At 41.4% G+C, this 23,874-nt stretch overlaps 1 protein-coding gene across 1 annotated transcript in view; it reads right to left on the reverse strand.

The window, feature by feature from the left end:
* LOC121537289 (annexin A5-like) overlaps nt 1-8,617 on the reverse strand; it is a 28,246-nt gene extending 19,629 nt beyond the window's left edge. Inside the window, exons 1-4 of the mRNA XM_041844961.1 lie at nt 8,464-8,617; nt 8,130-8,174; nt 6,106-6,193; nt 4,549-4,643 (exon numbers count right to left, since the gene is read on the reverse strand). Coding sequence (XP_041700895.1) covers nt 4,549-4,643; nt 6,106-6,193; nt 8,130-8,132 — 186 coding nt within the window. The 5' untranslated portion in view covers nt 8,133-8,174; nt 8,464-8,617. The remainder of the gene's footprint in view (nt 1-4,548; nt 4,644-6,105; nt 6,194-8,129; nt 8,175-8,463) is intronic.
* Nucleotides 8,618-23,874: the final 15,257 nt, after the last annotated feature.

Below are 23,874 nucleotides of genomic sequence, written 5' to 3' on the forward strand. Positions count from 1 at the left end.
TGGAAAAATAAAGTAAATATTAAGATAACTTAGACAATAGAAGAAGTGTTTCCGTTAGACTTCTCTTTTTAATAAGAAATATCTAAACAAATAGAGCCAAAATTGCTTACTCAATCGATAAATTGGAATTATTCACAAGATCCTGAGAAGAAAAAAAATCTTTGAACAATGGAAAAAGTGTTTGCTCTGGACCTTTACATTTGTATATCTAGGATGTCACACCCTGGCTCTGGGACTCTATATGTTGAGCCAGGGTGTGTTTATTCTATGTATTGTATTTCTCTGTTGGCCAGAGTGGTTCCCAATCAGAGGCAACGAGTGTCAGCTGTTGCTGGTTGTCTCTGATTGGGAGCCATATTTATAGAGGCTGTTTTCCCACAATAGTTGTGGGATCTTGTTCCAGTTGGTTTGTTCCTTTTGGTCTGTACCGTAGGACTGCACGTATCATTTGTTGTTTTGGTTATTGTTTGTATTATCACTAACGATAAATAAACATGTTCGTTCATCACGCTGCGCCTTGGTCTACTCCGTCTAACGATCGTGACAGAAGATCCCACCATACCAGGACCAAGCAGCGTGTCCAGGAGCAGGCAGCCTGGACATGGGAGGAAGCGCCGGGAAAGGAGCTGGAGAGGTTGGCGATGGCCCAGGTGGGCAAATCGTGGTCCTGGGAGGACATGCTCGGGGGCAAAGGGCCATGGGCTAAGATTAAGGCCCTGGCGAGAGAGGAGCAACGGCGTCAACAGTGTCGTCGTCGGACGGACGAGAGGCAACCCCAGAAAAATTTTAGGGGGGGCACACGGCATGGGCGACTGTGCAGGAGGAGGCTGCCACAGGGCGAAATGGGAGACGAGGAGAGAAGGCCACCGGGTTACGGGAGCCATTGGTGAGAGGAGGGAGGGAAGTTGTAGAGGCACGGCGAGAGGTACTGAGGTGTATTGCCAGTCCGGTCCGGCCCGTTCCTGATCCCCGTTTAAGGCCAGTGGTGTGTGTACCCAGTGGTGTGTGTACCCAGTTCGAACCAAGCCTACGGTGTGCGTCGCCAGCCCGGCCCGGCCTGTTCCTGCTCCTCGCACCAAGTCTACGGTGTGCGTCGCCAGCCCGGCCAGGCCTGTTCCTGCCACTCGCACCAAGCCTACGGTGTGCGTCGCCAGCCCGGTCCGGCCTGTTCCTGCTCCTCGCACCAAGCCTACGGTGTGCGTCGCCAGCCCGGTCTGGCCCGTTGCTGCTCCACGCACCAAGCCAGGGGTGCGCATCGTCAGCCCGGTCCGGCCCGTTCCTGCTCCACGCACCAAGCCAGGGGTGCGAGTCGTCAGCCCGGTCCGGCCCGTTCCTGCTCCACGCACCAAGCCAGGGGTGCGAGTCGTCAGCCCGGTCCGGCCCGTTCCTGCTCCACGCACCAAGCCAGGGGTGCGAGTCGTCAGCCCGGTCCGGCCCGTTCCTGCTCCACGCACCAAGCCAGGGGTGCGAGTCGTCAGCCCGGTCCGGCCCGTTCCTGCTCCACGCACCAAGCCAGGGGTGCGAGTCGTCAGCCCGGTCCGGCCCGTTCCTGCTCCACGCACCAAGCCAGGGGTGCGAGTCGTCAGCCCGGTCCGGCCCGTTCCTGCTCCACGCACCAAGCCAGGGGTGCGCATCGTCAGCCCGGTCCGGCCCGTTCCTGCTCCACGCACCAAGCCAGGGGTGCGCATCGTCAGCCCGGTCCGGCCCGTTCCTGCTCCACGCACCAAGCCAGGGGTGTGCGTCGTCAGTCCGGCACAACCCGTGCCTGGGTCACCGGTGCCTGGTCAGGTACCGGTCAGCTGCTCCACACCGGAGCTGAAGCTATCCGCTCCTACGATGTCCAGTTCAGCTCAAGCCAGCGGGGCCAGACCGGACCAGGGGCGCTACGGGGGGATTATTGGAGGGTGGTGGTCTAGCCCGGAGCCGGAACCGCCTCCGAGGAGGAATGCCCACCCAGCCCTCCCCTGGTTTGTTTATGTTCAGGCGCGGTCGCAGTCCGCGCCTTTAGGGGGGGGTACTGTCACACCCTGGCTCTGGGACTCTATATGTTGAGCCAGGGTGTGTTTATTCTATGTATTGTATTTCTGTGTTGGCCAGAGTGGTTCCCAATCAGAGGCAACGAGTGTCAGCTGTTGCTTGTTGTCTCTGATTGGGAGCCATATTTATAGAGGCTGTTTTCCCACAATAGTTGTGGGATCTTGTTCCAGTTGGTTTGTTCCTTTTGGTCTGTACCGTAGGACTGCACGTATCGTTTGTTGTTTTGGTTATTGTTTGTATTATCACTAACGATAAATAAACATGTTCGTTCATCACGCTGCGCCTTGGTCTACTCCGTCTAACGATCGTGACATAGGATTACAGAGCCAAAATCATTACCTTGATTAATACAGTTACATGATTAACAATTTTCATTATTAATATTCTGAAAACTTTGACAATGGAGGAAGTGTTTGTTTGGACTTTTTAAAGTAATATGAAAATATGTGAATAAAAGAGCTCAATCAATACATTTGAATGATTAACGGGTGTTTTGATAACTTGTGCGCATAGAATTGTAAGCCAACGTTTGGTTTATGAGAGAGAGTTCAATTTATTAGTGTTGACTCCAAAATACATCAGTTGAGTCACCCCTAAGACGTGTACTGGAGAGAGAGGCACCCTGATAACTAAATGTATTATTGACTTTCCTCTTATGATAAGGCATCAGCCACCAGACATTTCAATACATTACTCACAGAAGTGTATGTCTGGAATTTATTTTATTAGCTGTTTATTATAGATTTGGGAGAAAAAAAGTGTACTGATCTGAACAGGCAGGGGAGAGAGAGAGAGAGAGAGAGAGAGAGAGAGAGAGAGAGAGAGAGAGAGAGAGAGAGAGAGAGAGAGAGAGAGAGAGAGAGAGAGGGAGGGAGGGAGAGAAAGAGAGAAAGGGAGGGAGAGGGGGAAAATTAATAAAGAACAACATGAAAGGGAGATTGAAAAGGAGAAAGAAGAGGGGGAGGAGGGAGGTGTAGGGAGGGAGAGATTGTGGGTGGTGGGTGGGTAGGTGGGTGGCAGATAGAGAAACTTATGGCATGCGTGGGTGTATAATATTTCAGAACCCTCATGAGGGCCTACTGTATATTGTAGGTATTGGACAGATGCTATTCATCATGGATAAGTCACAAACCTCTCCCAGCCCCTGTGCTGCTAGCTACGTGACATCTGCGCAATTGCAATACCGTCATGCCAATCTGCCCGTACTAATAAACCCCAAATCTGAGAGTAACAGTAAAGCATTTTGGCAGTACGTGGATGGATATGCTCTACTCTTTTTTTTAAAACTTATTTTTTTTGGGGGGGTAGATCAATTTAATATTGCAGATAGATTGTAACTTCCATCAATGTAATTGTCTGCATCACTTCCAATCCCCCATGTTTTTTATACATATATTCCCCTTTATTACTTTCCAACCCCGCCACCCTTTCCCTACTTGGGGTAAACTGTTTTTTAGTAACAGTAGAACATATAGTGTACTGTAACTGCCCTTACAAAAAACACATAACGTGAAAAATTTCACATGCAAAAAAAAACCAATGTTGCAATTTTCAGGAGTCAGATACATGTGGTTCTCAGTTTCACGTGTGTTTTTTCACGTTTATTTCCCACCACTTCCAGCTACATCTGGTCTTCCATCCAGGGACCGACCAGGACTGGCCCTGCTAAGCTTCAGAGGCAAACCAGCAGTGGGATACAGGGTGCTATGTTGCTGGAAAAACTTGTGCCAAAACTTGCAACTGGAACAAAGGCAGCGAAAGCAAAGGCCATGGTAACATAACCAAAGATAGAGAAAATAGCAGGAAAGAGGGAGGTGTTTAATTTAATTGCGTTAATATATATATTTTTAACGTAAACATTTTTTTGCATCAATTTACAAAAAATATCCTGTCCACTGTTCCACGAATGTCCTGCAAAATAATTTCCTTGTCCTGCATTGGGCTCTTTAGATGTGGTCACCCTAATTCCACCGATGGAAACATTGCTACTGCAACATGCTAACACCATCTTTTCACATGTGAGGAGAATAACTTTATTTCAACCCCACATGGGAATCTGCAATTCCACAAGTAAAAGTGAGATTTTCACTGGTTTTTTTACATGTGAAACAGCAAATGTGTTTTCACATGTGCATGTTTTTCACATGTTAAACTGCATATCTGATTTTCAGGTGACATTTTTAACATGTGAAACTGCACATTTCACATGTGAAAAGGTGGTGTTAACATGTGAACTCTAAATGTAATACATGTGAAAATATGGTGTCAAGTGTTACATTTAAACTCAACATGTGAAAACAGCTATTTCAAATGTGAAAATGTGATTTCACATGTGAAATTGCAAATTTTAGTATATTTTTTTTTTGTAAGGGTGTTCGCCCTAATTGTTTTCCAGTAAGTAACCCTAAGGTAGACCAGCTTGTTTTGGCTGATGAATGACGAGGTTGGTGACATGATCTGTAGGCATCAATCAGACTATACGTGTCGCCTGTCATCAGCTTCCTGTCTCACCTTTCCGTGGGCCTTCTTGTACGCCGCCTTAATTTCCTGCCGTTGATTGTTGCTGCGCGATGTCAGGAGCATAAGAATGGTGTCCTCATCGGTGCCTGTCAAACATGATGACAAACATACAGGAATTGATCTTAAATCAGTGACATGAGAACATGCCTTGATAATTAATTGCAGAACTCATTAAAACAAGGCCACCCCTAACAGTTTGGAATAACTCTAGTTAGTTACCACATTGTCCATTACATTGGTGTAGTGTACCAAGTAAGGAAGTTAAGTTTGCGTTTTCAACGATAAAGGGATGATTCACCCAAAAATGTAAGTTTGTCAGTGATTTCCATGCCCCAAAAATTGGTCTAATGTCGAGCTGAGTCCATTTTCCATAAAGAGAGTGTGGTTTAAATGGCAACAACATGGTGTTCTGTGTCAAACTTGGCCAAACTCTATGTGGCTCGGACCACGCTATATGTATTCAAGAAAATCTACAGACCTCAATTAGATTGGCACCATGTAATCCCATCTAGAGGATGAACTCCCCTTTAATAAGCAGTAGATCAACATATACGCCTATTCTTACCAGGGAAATGATGAGACAAATGGACTAATGCACAAACAATCCATACCAATACCTTTAAAAAGCATCAATACCTCTGCGGTAAAACATTGAAGTACAGCAAAACAATTAATACCAGGGCTGAGACAAGCCACAGCATTTCTTGCGCAACGTTGAAACAGATTTGTTATCCGTACTTAATTATGCCATAAAGCAGGTCCCAGCTTATAATGTGATCTGGTTCAAAGCAGAGTTCAGATTGATTATGAGATCCAATGATAAATCAAGCTATAATTCAAAGATATGCCTCCATTTTACGATCATCTTCCCCTTTCCTTCCTCTTTACAACGCTGTGTCTTTTGGGTACAAGGCCATCAAATGCATCACAACACTGGGACAATTGGTTTATGTACTGCTGCGATGAATTCCAGGTCATTTGAGTGGGAAACAAAGTTCAAAGGTCAAATAGGCAAAACTAATCCAAATAAAAATCAAATTTTTTCTCCATATCATGTTGGAGCTGAACACTGCCTTCGAAGCTCTAGAATATAGATTAGCAACCCTCACTTAAGATGGATAGAGTAAGAAGTTCCATAAAAACATGCCATTACAGTGGCATTATGCCAGGGGAATTGCAGGGGAATAAAGTATTTTATGAGATATTTAAGTACAGGTAGTTATAGTACAAGCCTGCACACCAAGCTAATGCAGTTTTTCTAAGCAAACATTTTTTAATTAAGAAGTAAATACTCTGTAAATACCACTTGTTACTGGTTTATTACAGTGTAATTACATATTTTGCAGTTTCTCTGATAGAGTTTATATCTGGTCATATGTGGCTTAGTTGGTAAGAGTGTAGAGCTAGAAACGGCAGGTTTATGAGTTCAATTGCCGCTGGGGCCACATACTAAAATGTATGCCCTCACAGTACTGTAAATCACTTTAAAAAGTGTCTGCTAAATTGCATATATTATTATATGTATAACTTTAAGTGCATCTAACTCACCTATGCCTTTCATGGCCTTGTGCAGGAGCTCAGCATCCTGCTTGGCATTGAAGTTGACAAAGTCTTTCACACTGCCTCTGTAGGAAGCCTGTGGGAAAGAAATAACAACTGATTAGCAGAAGGAACAGAATACATACTTTACATTGCCTGCATTTCCTGAATATGTGTTGTTGTGGGACCGACATGGGAGAAAATGTTTTGCACAATCAAACTATAATCTAGCAAGCATGTTTGGTTGCAGAGCCGAAAGCTTAGCATCAGAAGGGGGATAATAGTGGGATATTGTGCAGCTGTGTGTCTCAATAGACACGTTGTAATACTTTATTTTGTCCCTTCCAGATGGTTAGGCTACTGTAATCTAGTCTGTGTTAATCTACATATATGTTAGCTATCAATGCTAACTCAGAAGTAAACACATACAAGCTCATATTGATAGGCCTAGCCTGTGTCATGTAGAGTCATAATTCTCTCAATTGTACTTGGTTTCCATCTCTGAGGAAAATATAATTTGCTTTGTTGTGCATCTCTTTGTCTACTTAGCAAGATTTACTGGTTTGTGCTGATCGAAAACACACACAAATTGAATCGACTGAATGTCCGATTCTGCTACATATTGCGATTGCTGCTGGTTAGCTATGTTTAGCTAATGGTTGACATGTTAGCCATTGTCTGTTGGTGAGGCATTATGAGTCAAATTAAAGGCTATCAGCACAAGGTATTCAATTATTCTACTATGTTTAATCTTTAAAGATATTGATATAAGGGAGCGACTAGAATTACAAGACCAGGGGTGAATAAATACAGTGGGTGAGGGGTGAAGACTACATCAGTGGCGGTTGGTGACTTAAAATTTGAGGAGGATGATGGATTCATTTTATTTTGAACAACAACAGAAAAATGGAATGACAATCTTGATTTGATCTACAGTACATTCAAGTTCACATGGTTCAGAATAACCTCAAAAAGGTTGGAGAAAGGATTCATTAAATTAAATTAGTAGAATTACCAGAAGGAGGCAGCAACTTGACTGACTACCACACACCTAAGTTAAAAAAAGATATTTTAATGCTGAGTGAATGAACATTAAAGGCTAGTGTCTTAGCTTTTTCATTAACAATTAAAGATGTCTTCTGTTTTCCCGCAGGCATTGAAGTAATAATGCAAAGAGACACAGGCAATCTGTACAAACAGTAATCAACTAATGCAAATAGGACTATGGGACAATCCACTGTTAGATTGATGGCATTTGGCTGTATTTACTCAATGGTTGAAACCCATTGCGAGTCACACCAACCAAAAGAGACCATGCATGTCTGTCTGTCTGTCTTTCTATTTCAAGTTTCCAACGCAGAGTGATTGGAGTCCTCTTAGATTTATGTGTGGGGATTACAAGTGCGGACTGAGGATGGACATTGCTACGCTGAGCTAGAGTCTACCTGACTACCTCAGGGATATTCAAGTCAGGTCTCCCCCAATGAAACCCTATTCTAGGTGGGTGGGCTTAGACCCACGCTATCCCTGTTACCATCCTTACGGTAATACAACACTATGCAAATGTCCCACCATTATGAGGAAATGGTGCATGGAAGTCGACCTCTGACTGTCTTTTTAATAATCTAATCTAATTGTTAGAAATATTCATAACAAGCTGAAGAAGCGTCTGGAATTACAATCAAATCAAAGAAATGAACCAGATTCAATTAGTTTCAATAAGTTAGTGCTTGATGCCACAGCAGGGGAGCTGTTTGCTGTCATATTGCACTTTTAATGAGTACATCTCCATAGTGAGTGAACAACTTGAAGTTTCAAATGAATACGTGGAAATGAGATGTTCTTAATTGGTAATAATACAGTTGTTATGTTATTAGCGTTTTCTTCAATACATTATGTACTGAAGAAAACTGGCCAAAAGTGGCAATCATTGGATAATGATCCCAAGTCAACCAGAACTGGTGCGGTCCATTTCACTGCTGTATTTGCAATGCTTTGAACTAACACAGCAGTAAACAAACAAAAACACTTACCATTAGATATAACTTGTTGATGAGACAAAGTAGAATTGATCAAATCTGAAAAAGCAATTTTGTAAGCATTACATAAGCTGGTATATCATCATTTACAATGGCACTGAGAGTCACGCTTCTAAGAGCATCAATTTACAACAACAAATGGTCTTCAAATTTTGTAGAAAAACATGGAAATTCATAAGTTAAATTAATTGAGCGTAGGATGTCAAATACACAAAAGTTTTTTTAAATATTAAATGCACTAATGATCTTCTGTCTTGTCTCAGATAAGTCACAAAAACACTGCAGTATAAACCATATGAATATTAACAAAAACGAAAAGGTGTCTTACCAAAGGTGTCTTGTTTTTGACCTCTAAGAATGGAAAGTGCAGTAAAGATACAGTAGGCTATGAACATGTTATGGGTATTGACACTCCTCTACTCCATGCCTCTTAACGCTCACTAAGCGCACGACAACAACAGTGTGGGGAAGGCCTAACTGAACTACTCCACTGCCCAAATAAAGTATCCTATTTCAGCAGCTGTCAATGAAACGGGGGATCATGACCTAATGCATTCTGGTGTTTTTACAATGTAGTATACATATGATACATTTACCACACTAACACACGGTCAAGAGAGACAGTAAGAGAGACTGTTGTAACAATGGACAGTGAGGGATCCAATAAAGATATTTTACATTTCAGCTTAGAATTTCCCTAAATAGGGTATAATTTATAAATGTCCCTACTATCCCATTCCAGCCTTATTCATGATTATCCGTAATCATGGTAGCATCCACATTAATGTAGAAGTGTTCAGAAAGATATTATATTATTTTTTACAATAAAAGTGACTCCAAAATGACACAATAAGTGAATTTGGCCAAATACTTATGATACCTTCAAATGGGAGACTATATACATAAAGTGCATTCATTTCTAAACGGTAAAACAGATACCGGTATGTATGAAAATACCCTCAAATAAAAGGGGACATTCTGTAATGTCGCCTCATTTAAAACATTTTGATCTCAAATCCAAAATGCTGGAGTACACCAAATCAAAAGTTTTAGCTTCACTGTCTAAATAAATTAGTAGGGGAGTGTACCTAAAACAACTTATCAACCACTTCCCTGACTTGATAGATATAGGTTAAGTTTAGATCTGTATAAGCAAACCAGAACTCAGTTAGATACATATGAAATACTTTGAAATACTTGAGATGCAGTTCCCGGTACAATGAAATAGTAATACAACGCAATAATACAACAATTGAATACATACAACCAAAAGTGTAAACTCTAAGCTAAATCAAGAGCGGCACACCTTAAATATTTTCTAGGATTTGAAAGTGACATCCCAGCATGTATTTAGCCCAGATCTGACGCAAACATGACTCATACATATTTTTTGTTTGCGAGATGGAGGAATGTTGAACAAGTCAATGTTATGTGGGGCCACAATAGGCAGTCTTCCCAATAGTTTCACTCGACAACTTCATTCAAATCACATTTTATTTGTCACATACACGTATTTAGCAGATGTTATTGCAGGTGTAGCGAAATGCTTGTGCTTCTAGCTCCGACAGTGCAGTAATATCTAACAAGTAATATCTAACAATTTCACAACATATACCCAATACACACAAATCTAAGTAAGGAATGGAATTAAGAACATATACATATATATACAAAGTGTGGAATCAATGCAACCTACCCAGAGCAAATGTGCAGATCTTTGTTTTTTTAAGTTTCACCTTGATCTTTGCTCCTGTCACATTGTATTTGGACAGACAGAGCAAGTCAAGGTTACAATAGATCTCACCATTCTTCATACTGAGTCGGACTTTCATGTTCTATGTTTAGAGTTTTTTAAAGCTTACAAACACAAACAGTAGCCCATGCCTCCTCTTCACCAGCTTCCCTTATCTTCACTCAACTCTGAAAGTAGCATGTTGAGTTGTGGGAGAGGCTGAGTGAGTAGTCTGTGGTAGACGGGATGAGATCATTGATAGGAGTGAGATCAGCAGATCACAACAACAACAAGGTGTATGTGTCCTATCTCTCCCATATCACCCTTCCTGTCCTGCACACAGCAAACCTTAATTAAAGTGAGCACTTGCGAGGAGACAGGAGCCCAGGTAAGCATCGTCTCTTGTCGAGTTACAGTATACAGATCTCGGTTTCATCTTAGGGGTTTTGGAGTTGAGTCAAGGCTAAACAAGCAAAGATACCAACACATACCAACAACAATATACAGTGAGAATCTTACACACCAAAGACTTCACCCCATCTTCAACCGCCAGCCTGACTGTATGATAAAAACTGTGGTAAGACTTTATAATAACTTTAATGACTTTAACTTTAATAACTTTATAACATGAATAAGCATAAATAAAGTATTTACAGATAGTCTATGATACATACTATTATCACATATTTAATTACTTATAAAGCATTCATAAGCATTATAAGTGGTACAGTTCATAAGCATTTATGACATTTCTTTCAATATATAATGCATTTATAATTGCTTATTTATTTAAGTTATTAGGTATGAAGTGTAACCTAGGTCCTTCTGTGATGGACTTGTCTCCCTAGGGTGCCACATTTAGGCCTAAGAGTGCAGTGCTATGTATCCTCCTTCCTCTCGAGAATACTGCCACCAGTTGTTGGAGTTTGAAGTTTGCACAGAGTTCACCCTTCTGCAGCAGCAGTTTTTCTTCCTCACTCTTGGTTTCAACAGCTAGTCGATATGGAGGGATTATTATTAAAATCTCCACCTCAGTTGGGACAGAATGATATACGTCCAACTGGACAGCTCACTTTCCAAGTGCTGATAAATGGACAATAAATTACATTCATAAATCGAGGCGTCAGTTTCGGGTTCCTCCCGCTGCTTATTTGGTCCCATCCTCCTATACTCTAAGGAGGTGGCTGATAAAATAGAGAGGGATACATTTCCACGGATATTGAGAGCTCTTTGAGATATTGAGAGGACTGTCTGGGAGTGCTTCTCAAATCAGATCATGAGATTTGGTTGGGTTGAAGTGACTTCCTTCAATACTTTTTGTCACCTTGGGATAAATTGCAGTGTGAGGTTCTAGACGTGGATGATTTAAAAATATATGCCTGTTTCTCAGGTTCTGAACTCACAGTGAAACCCAAGTGTTTATTATTAAGCTACTATGACCTCAGACTATGCAGGCCTGAGAATCAATACAACATCTAAAGGGGCTAACATATTTTCTATTCATAATAATAAAAAATATTTATTTTATGTAAATGAAGAGTCATCACATTATGGATGGTATAAAGCTTATAGAAAGAAGTGGTAAATAACTATAATTAATACATTATTTAATTCATTAATCCATTAAACTTCAATAACACATTAATTAATTGTTGGAGAGTTTACATGAATCACCCTCCTCAGAGGTGTGTTGACAGGGGCAGAATCCATTATGATAACGTAGGCCCCGAGGCCATGGTGATCACCAGGGAGAGACAAGATAGGAGGTGTAGACTTGCTAAAGGTCATATGTTGGTTTATTGAGCCCTGCAGATTACCAAGTGGTGACAGATGACATTAGTCAACCACTGAACACCTCCGCCCACCAAAATAAAGAATAGAAAAATAGTATGATGCTGCGTGTTTGGCTCACACACCATCAGCCGGTGACATTGATGAATCATGATTCTACAGGACATACTGTAGTACCCAACAGGTCACATAATGAATTATCATCATAGCCACGTGTCCCTATGCCCAGCTTGAGTTCTTTTCTCTGATTTTGTGTGGCTTGTTAGTGAAGTGGATGGACCCACTGTTACCAAGGAATTTGAACTGTTCAAATTCCTTAATTGTTACGATGTTTTACGTCAAAAGGTTTGGGCCTCTGTGGTTAGTTTAGGCACATCATAGTTAAAGTAAACCCACTTGGGTTGTGTATGTGATAGACAAGGTAGTATAAAGGACAGTTTTTATTGTCAAGGTTGTCGCTAAGTCTCAGTGCAGTTCAGCACATAGTAACACATCCTTGACCTTATTAAACAAAGCTTTGTTGGTGAAAACGTGACGCTTTTGTCTTGTTTATTTATCTGAGACAATTTTTTGGACAAAAAATACTGCCATAATATTTTTGTAATTCAGAGAATAATTTTTGCCTGTCAATGCCACATGAGTTTATTTTTGCTGAGGTAAACTGAAGACAAAATCTGAATCGAAATCGAAATGTACAATGTCACAAATGAGGCTACAGTGCCGTGAAAAAGTATTTGCCCCTTTCTGATTCAGTGTTTGGTTTTTGCCAGGCATAATAGGACCCATGTCATCCAAAAAGTAGACTCAAGTTTGCCAAAAAGCACCTGAAAGCACCTGGATGATCGTCAAGACTCCTGAAAGAATGTTCTATGGACAGATTAGTCAAAAGTAGACCCGAAAACCAAACACTGCATTCCACAGTAAGAACCTCATACCAACAGTCAAGCATTTTGGTGGTAATGTGATGGTTTGGGGATGCTTTGCTGCCTGAGGACCTGGACGACTTGCCATCATTGAAGGAACCATTAATTCTGCTCTGTATCAGATAATTCTACAGGAGAATGTCAGGCCATCCATCTGTGATCTTAAGCTGAAGCACAGCTAGGTCATGCAGTAAGACAATGATCCAAAACACACAACCAAGTCTACATCAGAATGGATGAAAAGCAACACATTTAGGAAGCTGTGAGTGTGTATGTGTGCACAGGTGTGTGTACGTGTATGACACATCATTTTTCTGTGTCATACACAATAACCCACAAATATCGCTGAGTTAGAGCAGTTCTGCATGGAAGAGTGGGGCAAAATTCCTCCACAATGATGTGAGAGACTGATCAACAACTTCAGGAAGCGTTTGGTTGCAGTCATTGCAGCTAAAGGTGACACAACCAGTTATTGAGTGTAATGGGGCAATTACTTTTTCACACAGGGGCATTGGGTGTTGCATAAATTCATTTAGTAGTTTCCTGCAGTCAAATGACCAAATCACCTTCTAGTGGCCTCATGGGTGGAATGTTATTAATATTTTTCATAATTAATCAACATCATTTAAAAAAACTGGCTGAAAATCTGGTGTTTCTATGTCAAATGATTTTGTTATATTTCAGTGCTCTGTGATGTATATAAAGTGTAATATTGGGATGCAAACTCAAAATTGAACACATTTCAACTCTATATCTGACATGGTGTCTTCTTTTTTGTAAGCCCATAACCATGTGTGTGAGGTATATACTTTGGTTTGAAAGTAGATTTGTTTAAGACTACCAAGAAACACTGTGACCCTGATTTAGCCCACTGCAGTAAAAGTTTAAATAAATGAAATAAGTACCACATTTTGGTGTTATTTGTTGACTCAGGTTCCCTTCATCTAATATTAGGTTTTGGTTGAAGATCTGATAACATTAGTGTAAAAAATATGCAAAAATAGAGAAAATCAGAAAGGGACAAATACTTTTTCACGCCACTGTATAACGGAGCCAAGTCAAGGATGCATTTTGTTGTTGTTGTGAGCTACTTGAACGGTGGATTCAGCCATTGAAGATTCATTAACCTCTCACCTTCAAGCTGAGGACATCATTGATTAGCTCTAGTCCTTCCTTGAAAAGCAACAACTCTTCCCATTCATCACAACGCAGTGAACACACACACCTCTACCCTGACACCCCCATGGACATGTACAAGGCTGAAATCAAGAGCTACTGAATTACATGTTCTGGGGAAACATAGAAACGCTTACCTTCTCAAGCACATTCTGAAGTATGGACGTGACGTCAAATAGACAAATCTAATTCGGACAGAATGTTCATGGATGAAAAAATGGTGTCATCATACAGTTACACACACACACCTTCCTAATCAGGCAAAACACAGGGCATCTGAACAGGATGGGTTGGATTAGAAAGTTACATATATCCATGACCAAGGCAGTGCTACATTAAAGATATTACCCTTTTCCCAGAGGGACTCATTCAGTTATTGGTTTGACATGGATGTGGGGTAGATTTAACTAAACAAATGGCCAAGCTCCCTTCAGGTTTTTCATTAGAGACATTTCCTCAATACTCTCCAACCAAATAACCATTGAGATGAGAGGAGTGCAAATTGCCATCCCGAATGCATTGCTTTAATCAGCATATCAAAATGTAGATTGGATCTTGCATGTGTTTTTCTCTCGGCAAGGCTGATTTTTTAAAGTGACTGTGAAAATGTATTCGAAAGATTAATAGAAGAAGTAGGTTAATATGGGTGGTGTGTTTATGTGCAGTATAAATTGCATGAAAATATCATCAATAACTAATACTGAGAGAGACTCCTACTCTGTTGTGGCCAATCAATACTATAATAAGTTACACTGTATACTGGCATAGATTGATTTGATACAACTTCAACATGCCTAGAAAAGAGAAAATAAACTTAAAGGGATAGTTCACCCAAATCATTAAATCACATATTTGTTCCCTTACTCTGTAACCAGGTTTGACAGCAATCCATGCATTGGTTTAGTTTCCCAGGTTCTGTTTCCAAATTTGTTGCACAAATCCCATCCAAGTCCTGGTACCGATTTTATACTTTTTTGGGCATCATGTCCAAATAATCTGAAAGTACTGTATCTCAAATTTGGGAATCTCAACAAAGTCACTTATAGATGATTATAGATGAAAAAATGCTAATATCGGTTCCATGACTTGAATGGGATTTGTGCTAAAAATAAAACCAAACCATGCATTGCCGTCACACCTTGTCCAAAGACTGATTACAGAGTAAGGAAACCAATGTGTCATTTTGTAATTTGGGTGATATCCCTTTAATATCAGAGTATATTCTCAGCAAATCTTACATTGTATGCACTCCTCAGAAAATATCTACTGATACAATGGTGAATACATTGTTATGTACAATTTTAGGCACAATACATATATGGAAATAAGATGCAATACGTGGATAAAACAAGGATTGCCGAGTCACGGTCTCTGTCAATCACAACTAATCAGTCCAAAGCACTGCTGTGGTCTCTATGATCCATTACTCAATTGAGTGGAAAATAAGCAGTTTATAGCAGGTCATAGGCATGTTATATGCTCCATAGTGTATAGCTCCAGTCAGTCAACAAGCTGTGAGGCAGTCCAATAAACTTCTGAAGAGGGCTTTATGTTAAGTATTCTACAAACCATGAGGACCAGTACATTCAAACAGATTTATAGAGAAAACAGTCTTTCCTTTCCACAAGCTGTGAGGGATAGTCCAACACGCTTTCAAAAAATACTATCTTTCCTTATGACAAGGTCTACAGCAGGGTTCCCCAATAGGCGGGCCACGGGCCAAATTCAGGCCGCAGGTGATTTTATTTGGCCCTCCAAGTTTTCTGAGCAAAAAATAAATACATATTGCACTATTATTAATCATTTTCGTTCTTGGACATAAAATACTGTAAAATCACCAGGAAATTATGTCAAAGTGATTTTAATTGAGGAAATCTGTTCCCAAATATACCCATGCATAAATAGACTATGTGATCATATCCAGGTTTGAAATGATTCTGTTTTTGTCAAATACTATATCTGTTTGGAATTCTTGATCTTGAAAATACAGTCTTTCCGTCGAACAAGCTGCGAGGCAAAGTTCAACATCCTTTCAGAAAAAACAGCCTTTCCTTACAACAAGGTATTTTACATTTACATCTACATCATTTAGATGGCACAGTCCAATACAAGTCTAGAGAAGACAGTCTTTCCTTCCAACAAGATGGAGATACAGTCCAACAAAGTCAGCACACTCGTATTCTTCCTTTACAGGACATAGTTTCCTCTCTGACCATGGCGAGGGTCCCTCAGAGAGCGCCCGGCCTGCAGACTAGACCCCACTGAGTTCCTCAGCTGCTGGAGGAGCATCCAGAGCAGCAGCCCCAGCAGCAGCAACAGGAGCAGCAACAGCCCCAGGTACACGCTCAGGTTCCAGCCCCAGCCCAAGGCTACGGGCAACGAGGTGGACGCCACCAAGAACCTCCTCGGCGAAGGCATGGGTCAGCTCTGGAGTCCCCCCTGGACGCGTTCTTGGTCTTTTAACGTTTGGACCGGTGCTGAGGTGTGGTCATGGTTGTCATTTTAGAATGGTAGATCCTTGGGGCTGGTTGGCTTGGTCATTTTCTTTCCCTCCATGGTTTTGTTTTTCCTCAGATATTCCATGTGTCCTCCTGTTGAGTTGTGTCGTCATCGTTATCTGGAGAAGAAGCAAGGGAGAGGCGGTCCATGGTGTAGACTTGTGCTCTCGTCAAGACATACTGGGGAAATGTGTGGTAAGCTTTCTGTTGCTGGGCTCCGTGCTCTCTTCTGCTGTCAGCGCTCGCCGTACATAGCCAGACTCCCAATTTATCACCGGGAGTCGTACACCGTACACACAAAGAGAGCGAGAAGCCCCTCTCACTGCCATTGGCTACCTCTGCCTACAATCACAGGCATAGAATCAAATCATAGGCGAGCTGAGAACAGAAAACAACAATATGTTGTTTAATCATCATTATGTTGTCTTTGGAGGTAGAGTTTGATTAAAATGACTCATACACAATGACACATACACATTGCTGGAGAAAATATACAGACATGTTGTGTTTACATTGTTTAACTAAATTGTGAGAAGACATTTTTTTACATGATCAGTCTGCTTCTTTTATCTCATGAAACAATGTATTATGTAGCCTATCTGTATGTGTGGCATACATTCACATCTTCAGGATTAGAGGAAACATTATTTGTTGCCTTTGTGGAGAACTGCCATTCCTTTCTTCAGAGTTAATGTATAACATTTTTTGAAGTGTCAATCATATCATCTCCCTCTAAGGTTGTATCTATTTGTAAGCAGCTTTCATCCATTTAGATGGGACACTCAGCTTTGAATGGTGGCTTTCAAATCAAAACAGAGCCAGATGCCAACCATAATAATACAACATTTTGATGAGACAATATGCATTTATGTCACAGATGCCTAGATCTGTTATGTTTTTCAAACTTAGGGATGTGGTTTGAATGCAAGCATGTTCATAATAGGTGAATTTTGAATAAGTGGGACACTTTCTGAATTTCCATCTTCTGTAACGTCTTTCGACATCTATCCAACATATTAGCCCAACACATAATACATTTCTGAAATCCTCAAGATGTTTCCCAATCACACAAAAGGGACAAGTGTTGATATCATTTTCACAGGAGGCATGACATACCCATGTGTACACTGAACCAAAATATTCTTTTCAGTTCGCATTTAGTAAACTGGTACAGCAGGTTAGATAAACTGGGATAGTCCTAATTGTACCCCAATGACAAGTCAATTCAATGCTGTGTGATTTAGGAAACATCTTGAGGATTTCAGAAATGTATCATGTGTTGGGCTAATATGTTGGATAGATGTTGAAAGAGGTTACAGAAGACGGAAATGGAAAAAGTGTCCAGCTTTTTCTGAATTCACCCAGGTGGGATATCATATGAACTGGGACTGCTTAATCCCGATGTGTTTATTTCTTTGTCTGACAAGTGAAATCAAAAATATTTTTACTAAGCCCTTGCAGACAAACCACATGTAAATGTGCATACTATGTACTGGTACATCAAAATAAATGAAAAACAGTTGCCAATATGTTTCAATTTTGTAATTGTCATTTTTGTTGTTGTTACGCTTTACCAACCATAGCTAGCTGAAGTAGGACAGCATGGAGTAGCTAAAGTGGGACGGTCTTATAGGCTTTTCCAATGGTGCCAGCTGATTCAAATTTTCAAAGCATGATGATTAGTTGATTAATTGAATCAGCTGTGTAGTGCAAGGGAAAAAACCAAAACGTGCACCCCTTGGGGTCCCGAGGACCAAGTTTGGGAAACCCTGAATTAAGGTGTGGCGGAGGTGTGTCTAAAGATGTGTCTAAAGATGTATCTCTCCCCCCCAATAGAAATAACACCATTCTCCATGCACTGTAACTTACAAATTGATAAGAGCTAGGTAAATTATTAAGCCGTTTGGATAAGGGGATTGTAAATATAACGACAATTGTTTATATCCATTTGACCTTATGATCGCTGGAGACAAATGTGAAACCAATCACATGGCACCAAACTGAAGAATATCAACATATCACCTTTTCAATAGTGAAGTTTATGAAATGCTGGCCTTATAACTTGCAGATATGAAATATGGAGACCCAAGTTATAGGCTTCTGTAGCCATGTGCAAATGACAGTATAGCCTACCAAGTTGATTTATGGTTTCTAGAATGTTTTAATTATATTATATTCACTCTATTTTTTACAATTTGTTTAATGTTAGATATTAGCCACTATCGGTAACCACCGTCAGTTATACCAACATACATTTATAATTTTCACTTCAGTCTTAGTTTCCTTACATTTTGCATCATTCCATTATATCGTTAGTTTACCTTTCTTTCCTCTGTCACATTTGTGTGGTTGTTCTGAGGATCGCTAGCAATAGTGGATCATATTCGGCTAAAGTATTACAAGTTGTGCAACAATTTGGAACATGTAAACTATTTGAATCATTATGGAACGCAGACCATACGTAGCAGTTTAAACCTGGAGCAAGGTTTACGACAACTTGACCATTGTCATCACAGTTCCATTATTAGTGAGGATTATTAGGGTAGATTTATAGAACTACTGGTCAACCCCATTGTACACTTCTCACCTTCCAATATTTAATGGATAGAACAATTGAATATGGAAACTTTCAGGTCGAATCAAACCACTACTTTTGATTCAACAATATATTTCATGTGTAAAGGCTCTCCAAACTTTTTTTTTTAATGCAAATACTTTCCTAACCCTAAATAATATACAAGATCAGAGTATTTTCTTAATCTACCAATTGGTGCTGAAAAGGGGATGAACATGCATGTATTTACATGGCTTTCCTTCATTGATCCCTAATATTCTGAACAGTTCTCTCTAATAAAAAATAAAAGTACACCAAATTTAAAGGGATGATTTTAGATAAACGTACTGAAAATCCTATTGAATGAAAACTCCTTGAGAAATTCTGTTGGCCAGCAAGTGGGATGATTTTCAGCGGTTGAATTCAATTTAATCAGCACACACAAGGGAACCACACCTGCAGAGCCCATTACGCACCTGCATAAGTTACATCTGAATACCAACTACTGAGAAGTGTGTAGGAAAGGTGTACATTCAAAAACATCCTGTGGCGTACTGCATTAGCATCGAATAGCTCCCGCGATATGCAACTTTTCAGGGAAGTTAGGAACCAATATACACAAGCAGTTAGGAAAGCAAAGGCTAGCTTTTTCAAACAGAAATTTGCATCCTGTAGCACTAACTCCAAAAGGTTTTGGGACACTGTAAAGTCCATGGAGAATAAGAGCACCTCCTCCCAGCTGCCCACTGCACTGAGGCTAGGAAACACTATCACCACCGATAAATCTACAATAATCGAGAATTTCAACAAGCATTTTGCTACGGCTGGCAATGCTTTCCACCTGGCTACCACTACCCCGGCCACCAGCTCTGCATCCTCCGCTGCAACTCTTAAACACTAGTAAAACTAAATGCATGCTCTTCAATCGAACGCTGCTGGCACCCGCCCACCCGACTAGAATCACTACTCTCGACGGGTCTGACCTAGAGTATGTGGACAACTACAAATACATAGGTGTCTGGTTAGACTGTAAACTCCCCTTCCAGACTCACATTAAGCATCTCCAATCCAAAGTGAAATCTAGAATCGGCTTCCTATTTCGCAACAAAGCCTCCTTCACTCATGCTGCCAAACATGCCCTCGTAAAACTGACTATCCTACCGATCCTTGACTTCGGCAATGTCATTTACAAAATAGCCTCCAACACTCTACTCTGCAAATTGGATGTAGTCTATCACAGTGCCATCCGTTTTGGCACCAAAGCCCCATATACTACCCACCACTGTGACCTGTACGCTCTTGTTGGCTGGTCCTCACTACATATTAGTCGCCAAACCCACTGGCTCCAGGCCATCTATAAATCACTGCTAGGCAAATCTCTGCCTTATATTAGCTCATTGGTCACCATAGCAACACCCACCCGTAGTATGCGCTCCAGTAGGTATATCTCACTGGTCATCCCCAAAGCAAACACCTCCTTTGGCCGCCATGCCTTCCAATTCTCTGCTGCCAATGACTGGAACAAACTGCAAAAATCTCTGAAGCTGGAGACTCTTATCTCCCTCACTAACTTTAAGCATCAGTTGTCAGAGCACCTTACCGATCACTGCACCTGTACACAGCCCTTCTGAAATTAGCCCACAACTACCTCATCCCCATATTGTTATTATTTTGCTCATTTGCACCCCATTATCTCTATTTGCACATCAATTCTTGCACATCTATCATTCCAGTGTTAATACTAATTGTAATTATTTTGCACTATGGCCTATTTATTGCCTTACCTCCATAACTTGCTACATTTGCCCACACTGTATATACAGTATATTTTCTGTGGTATTTTTGACTTTGTTTTGTTTTACCCCATATGTAACTCTGTGTTGTTGTTTTTATCGCACTGCTTTGCTTTATCTTGGCCAGGTCGCAGTTGTAAATGAGAACGTGTTTTCAACTGGCTTACCTGGTTAAATAAAGGTTAAATAAATACATTTTAAAAATGTCCCTAGATCTGAATCGGGTCCTAATGCAATTGGGAGCAGTAGTGCTCTGCTGCCACCAAGAGGCCAAAACAAGACATGGCATTCGGACAGATTTTACTGATGCCACACACAAATTGTGATTTGGAACTTTCACACTTCACAAATTAGAAGATCTGGGGCGCGAAATGGGTGGCCTCGGTCCGATTCCATTCCTACCGTGGTGCGGCTCGCTGCAGGTGAGAACGCAGTCCGGACCAAACACAGGAAAAGACCCTGAAGCGCGCAGTATTATTGGCAAGTGGCTGGTTTGGCCACATATTCGCAGTCGAAACTTGTTTTCCCTTTTTTGCAGTTCACGCTAAGCACAAAGGCATCGTCACCTGTCGCAAACCAAGTGCATTGCGTCTGGTCTCTGGCTGAGAAGTTGCTTTTGCTCTGTCATTTGGTCCCTCTTTCTTTAGATCCTTGACAGTTCGCCACCATAAACTGCTGAGATATGCAGGCAATAACCAGCAAGACGGTTAAATTGGTAAGGCGCGTCATGTCCCACTAAAATATCTGCAAAAATGTCATGTTTATTAGTACAGTACAAATCCCTCTCATTCAAATAATTGGTACTGTAGCCTATCACAACAGCATGTAGATGAGATTTAGGGAGGATTATGGTATATAATATTTAACATCCTAAATCAACTCACCTGTGGATTTGGGAAAATGGAAATGGTTAAATCCCGTTGTGACACCTGGCATTCGTAGAGTACCGACACACCCACCACACCTAGCTACAACGTGGAACATAGGCCAACACGCGCACCAACAGCTTGTCAGTATTTATTTGGTGGTATCTTGTCACAAGTTTTTGTCCTTAAATAGGCATGTACAAAAAATATGATAGTCTATTGACGTTTAAAACCTGCACACTGAAAATAAACATTTGATTACCCCTAAAAAATCATTTCAGGACTTCTCTACAGGTTATAGTATACGCACTCCTAAACTGGTCTAGTAAAAGTGAAGTGAGCAACGCATTGATGGCAGCAATCATTGAAAAAATATATACACTGCTCAAGAAAATAAAGGGAACACTTAAACAACACATCCTAGATCTGAATGAATGAAATAATCTTATTAAATACTTTTTTCTTTACATAGTTGAATGTGCTGACAACAAAATCACACAAAAATTATCAATGGAAATCAAATGTATCAACCCATGGAGGTCTGGATTTGGAGTCACCCTCAAAATTAAAGTGGAAAACCACACTACAGGCTGATCCAACTTTGATGTAATGTCCTTAAAACAAGTCAAAATGAGGCTCAGTAGTGTGTGTGGCCTCCCGTGCCTGTATGACCTCCCTACAACGCCTGGGCATGCTCCTGATGAGGTGGCGGATGGTCTCCTGAGGGATCTCCTCCCAGACCTGGACTAAAGCATCCGCCAACTCCTGGACAGTCTGTGGTGCAACGTGGCGTTGGTGGATGGAGCGAGACATGATGTCCCAGATGTGCTCAATTGGATTCAGGTCTGGGGAACGGGCGGGCCAGTCCATAGCATCAATGCCTTCCTCTTGCAGGAACTGCTGACACACTCCAGCCACATGAGGTCTAGCATTGTCTTGCATTAGGAGGAACCCAGGGCCAACCGCACCAGCATATGGTCTCACAAGGGGTCTGAGGATCTCATCTCGGTACCTAATGGCAGTCAGGCTACCTCTGGCGAGCACATGGAGGGCTGTGCGGCCCCCCCAAAGAAATGCCACCATACCGGTCATGCTGGAGGATGTTGCAGGCAGCAGAATGTTCTCCACGGCGTCTCCAGACTCTGTCACGTCTGTCACGTGCTCAGTGTGAACCTGCTTTCATCTGAAGAGCACAGGGCGCCAGTGGCGAATTTACCAATCTTGGTGTTCTCTGGCAAATGCCAAACGTCCTGCACGGTGTTGGGCTGTAAGCACAACCCCCACCTGTGGACGTCAGGCCCTCATACCACCCTCATGGAGTCTGTTTCTGACCGTTTGAGCAGACATGCACATTTGTGGCCTGCTGGAGGTCATTTTGCAGGGCTCTGGCAGTGCTCCTCCTTGCACAAAGGCGGAGGTAGCGGTCCTGCTGCTGGGTTGTTGCCCTCCTACGGCCTTCTCCACGTCTCCTGATGTACTGGCCTGTCTCCTGGTAGTGCCTCCATGCCCTGGACACTACGCTGACAGACACAGCAAACCTTCTTGCCACAGCTCGCATTGATGTGCCATCCTGGATGAGCTGCACTACTTGTGTGGGTTGTAGACTCCGTCTCATGCAACACTAGTGAAAGCACCGCCAGCATTCAAAAGTGACCAAAACATCAGCCAGGAAGCATAGGAACTGAGAAGTGGTCTGTGGTCACCACCTGCAGAACCACTTCTTTATTGGGGGTGTCTTTCTAATTGCCTATAATTTCCACCTGCTGTCTATCCCATTTGCACAACAGCATGTGCAATTTGTCTATCAGTGTTGCTTCCTAAGTGGACAGTTTGATTTCACAGAAGTGTGATTGACTTTGAGTTACATTGTGTTGTTTAAGTGTTCCCTTTATTTTTTTGAGCAGTGTATTTTAAAGAAATTGATACAACAGCATCACTTATTGGGGAAAAGAGACAGGGCAACTCTAAAAGGGTAGTATAGAGCCCCACAGTTGAGGTGACAACCATAAAACATAGCAGTCACAGGAAAATGGTTCCAATCGTTTTTCCACCATTCATTTTTCCCCAGAGGGGATTGTAGAAACACTTAAGGGCCGTTCCGTGTAGGCTTACCCTGAAGTGACATGTAAATCTCTCGGACAAGGTGATTTATCAATATATTCGGTTCTATTTACTCAGATTCGAAAATACTAATTAGCATCAAAATAGACATGACTACAAATCCCTGCAAGTCCTCTCTAGCTGACACCTTTGCTGACTGGTATTGTGTCAATTTAAAACTTGCACAAGACAGTTCAAAGAATTGTCAACTTAAATGTAGATCGTTACTACAGGGTCTTACCTTTTCGTCGATTCGGATCTTGTCCAGATCATGGCATTTGTAGTTCTTTATGGTAGCCACATTAA

This window comes from Coregonus clupeaformis, chromosome 2, assembly GCF_020615455.1.
Source record: "Coregonus clupeaformis isolate EN_2021a chromosome 2, ASM2061545v1, whole genome shotgun sequence".
NCBI lineage: Eukaryota > Metazoa > Chordata > Actinopteri > Salmoniformes > Salmonidae > Coregonus > Coregonus clupeaformis.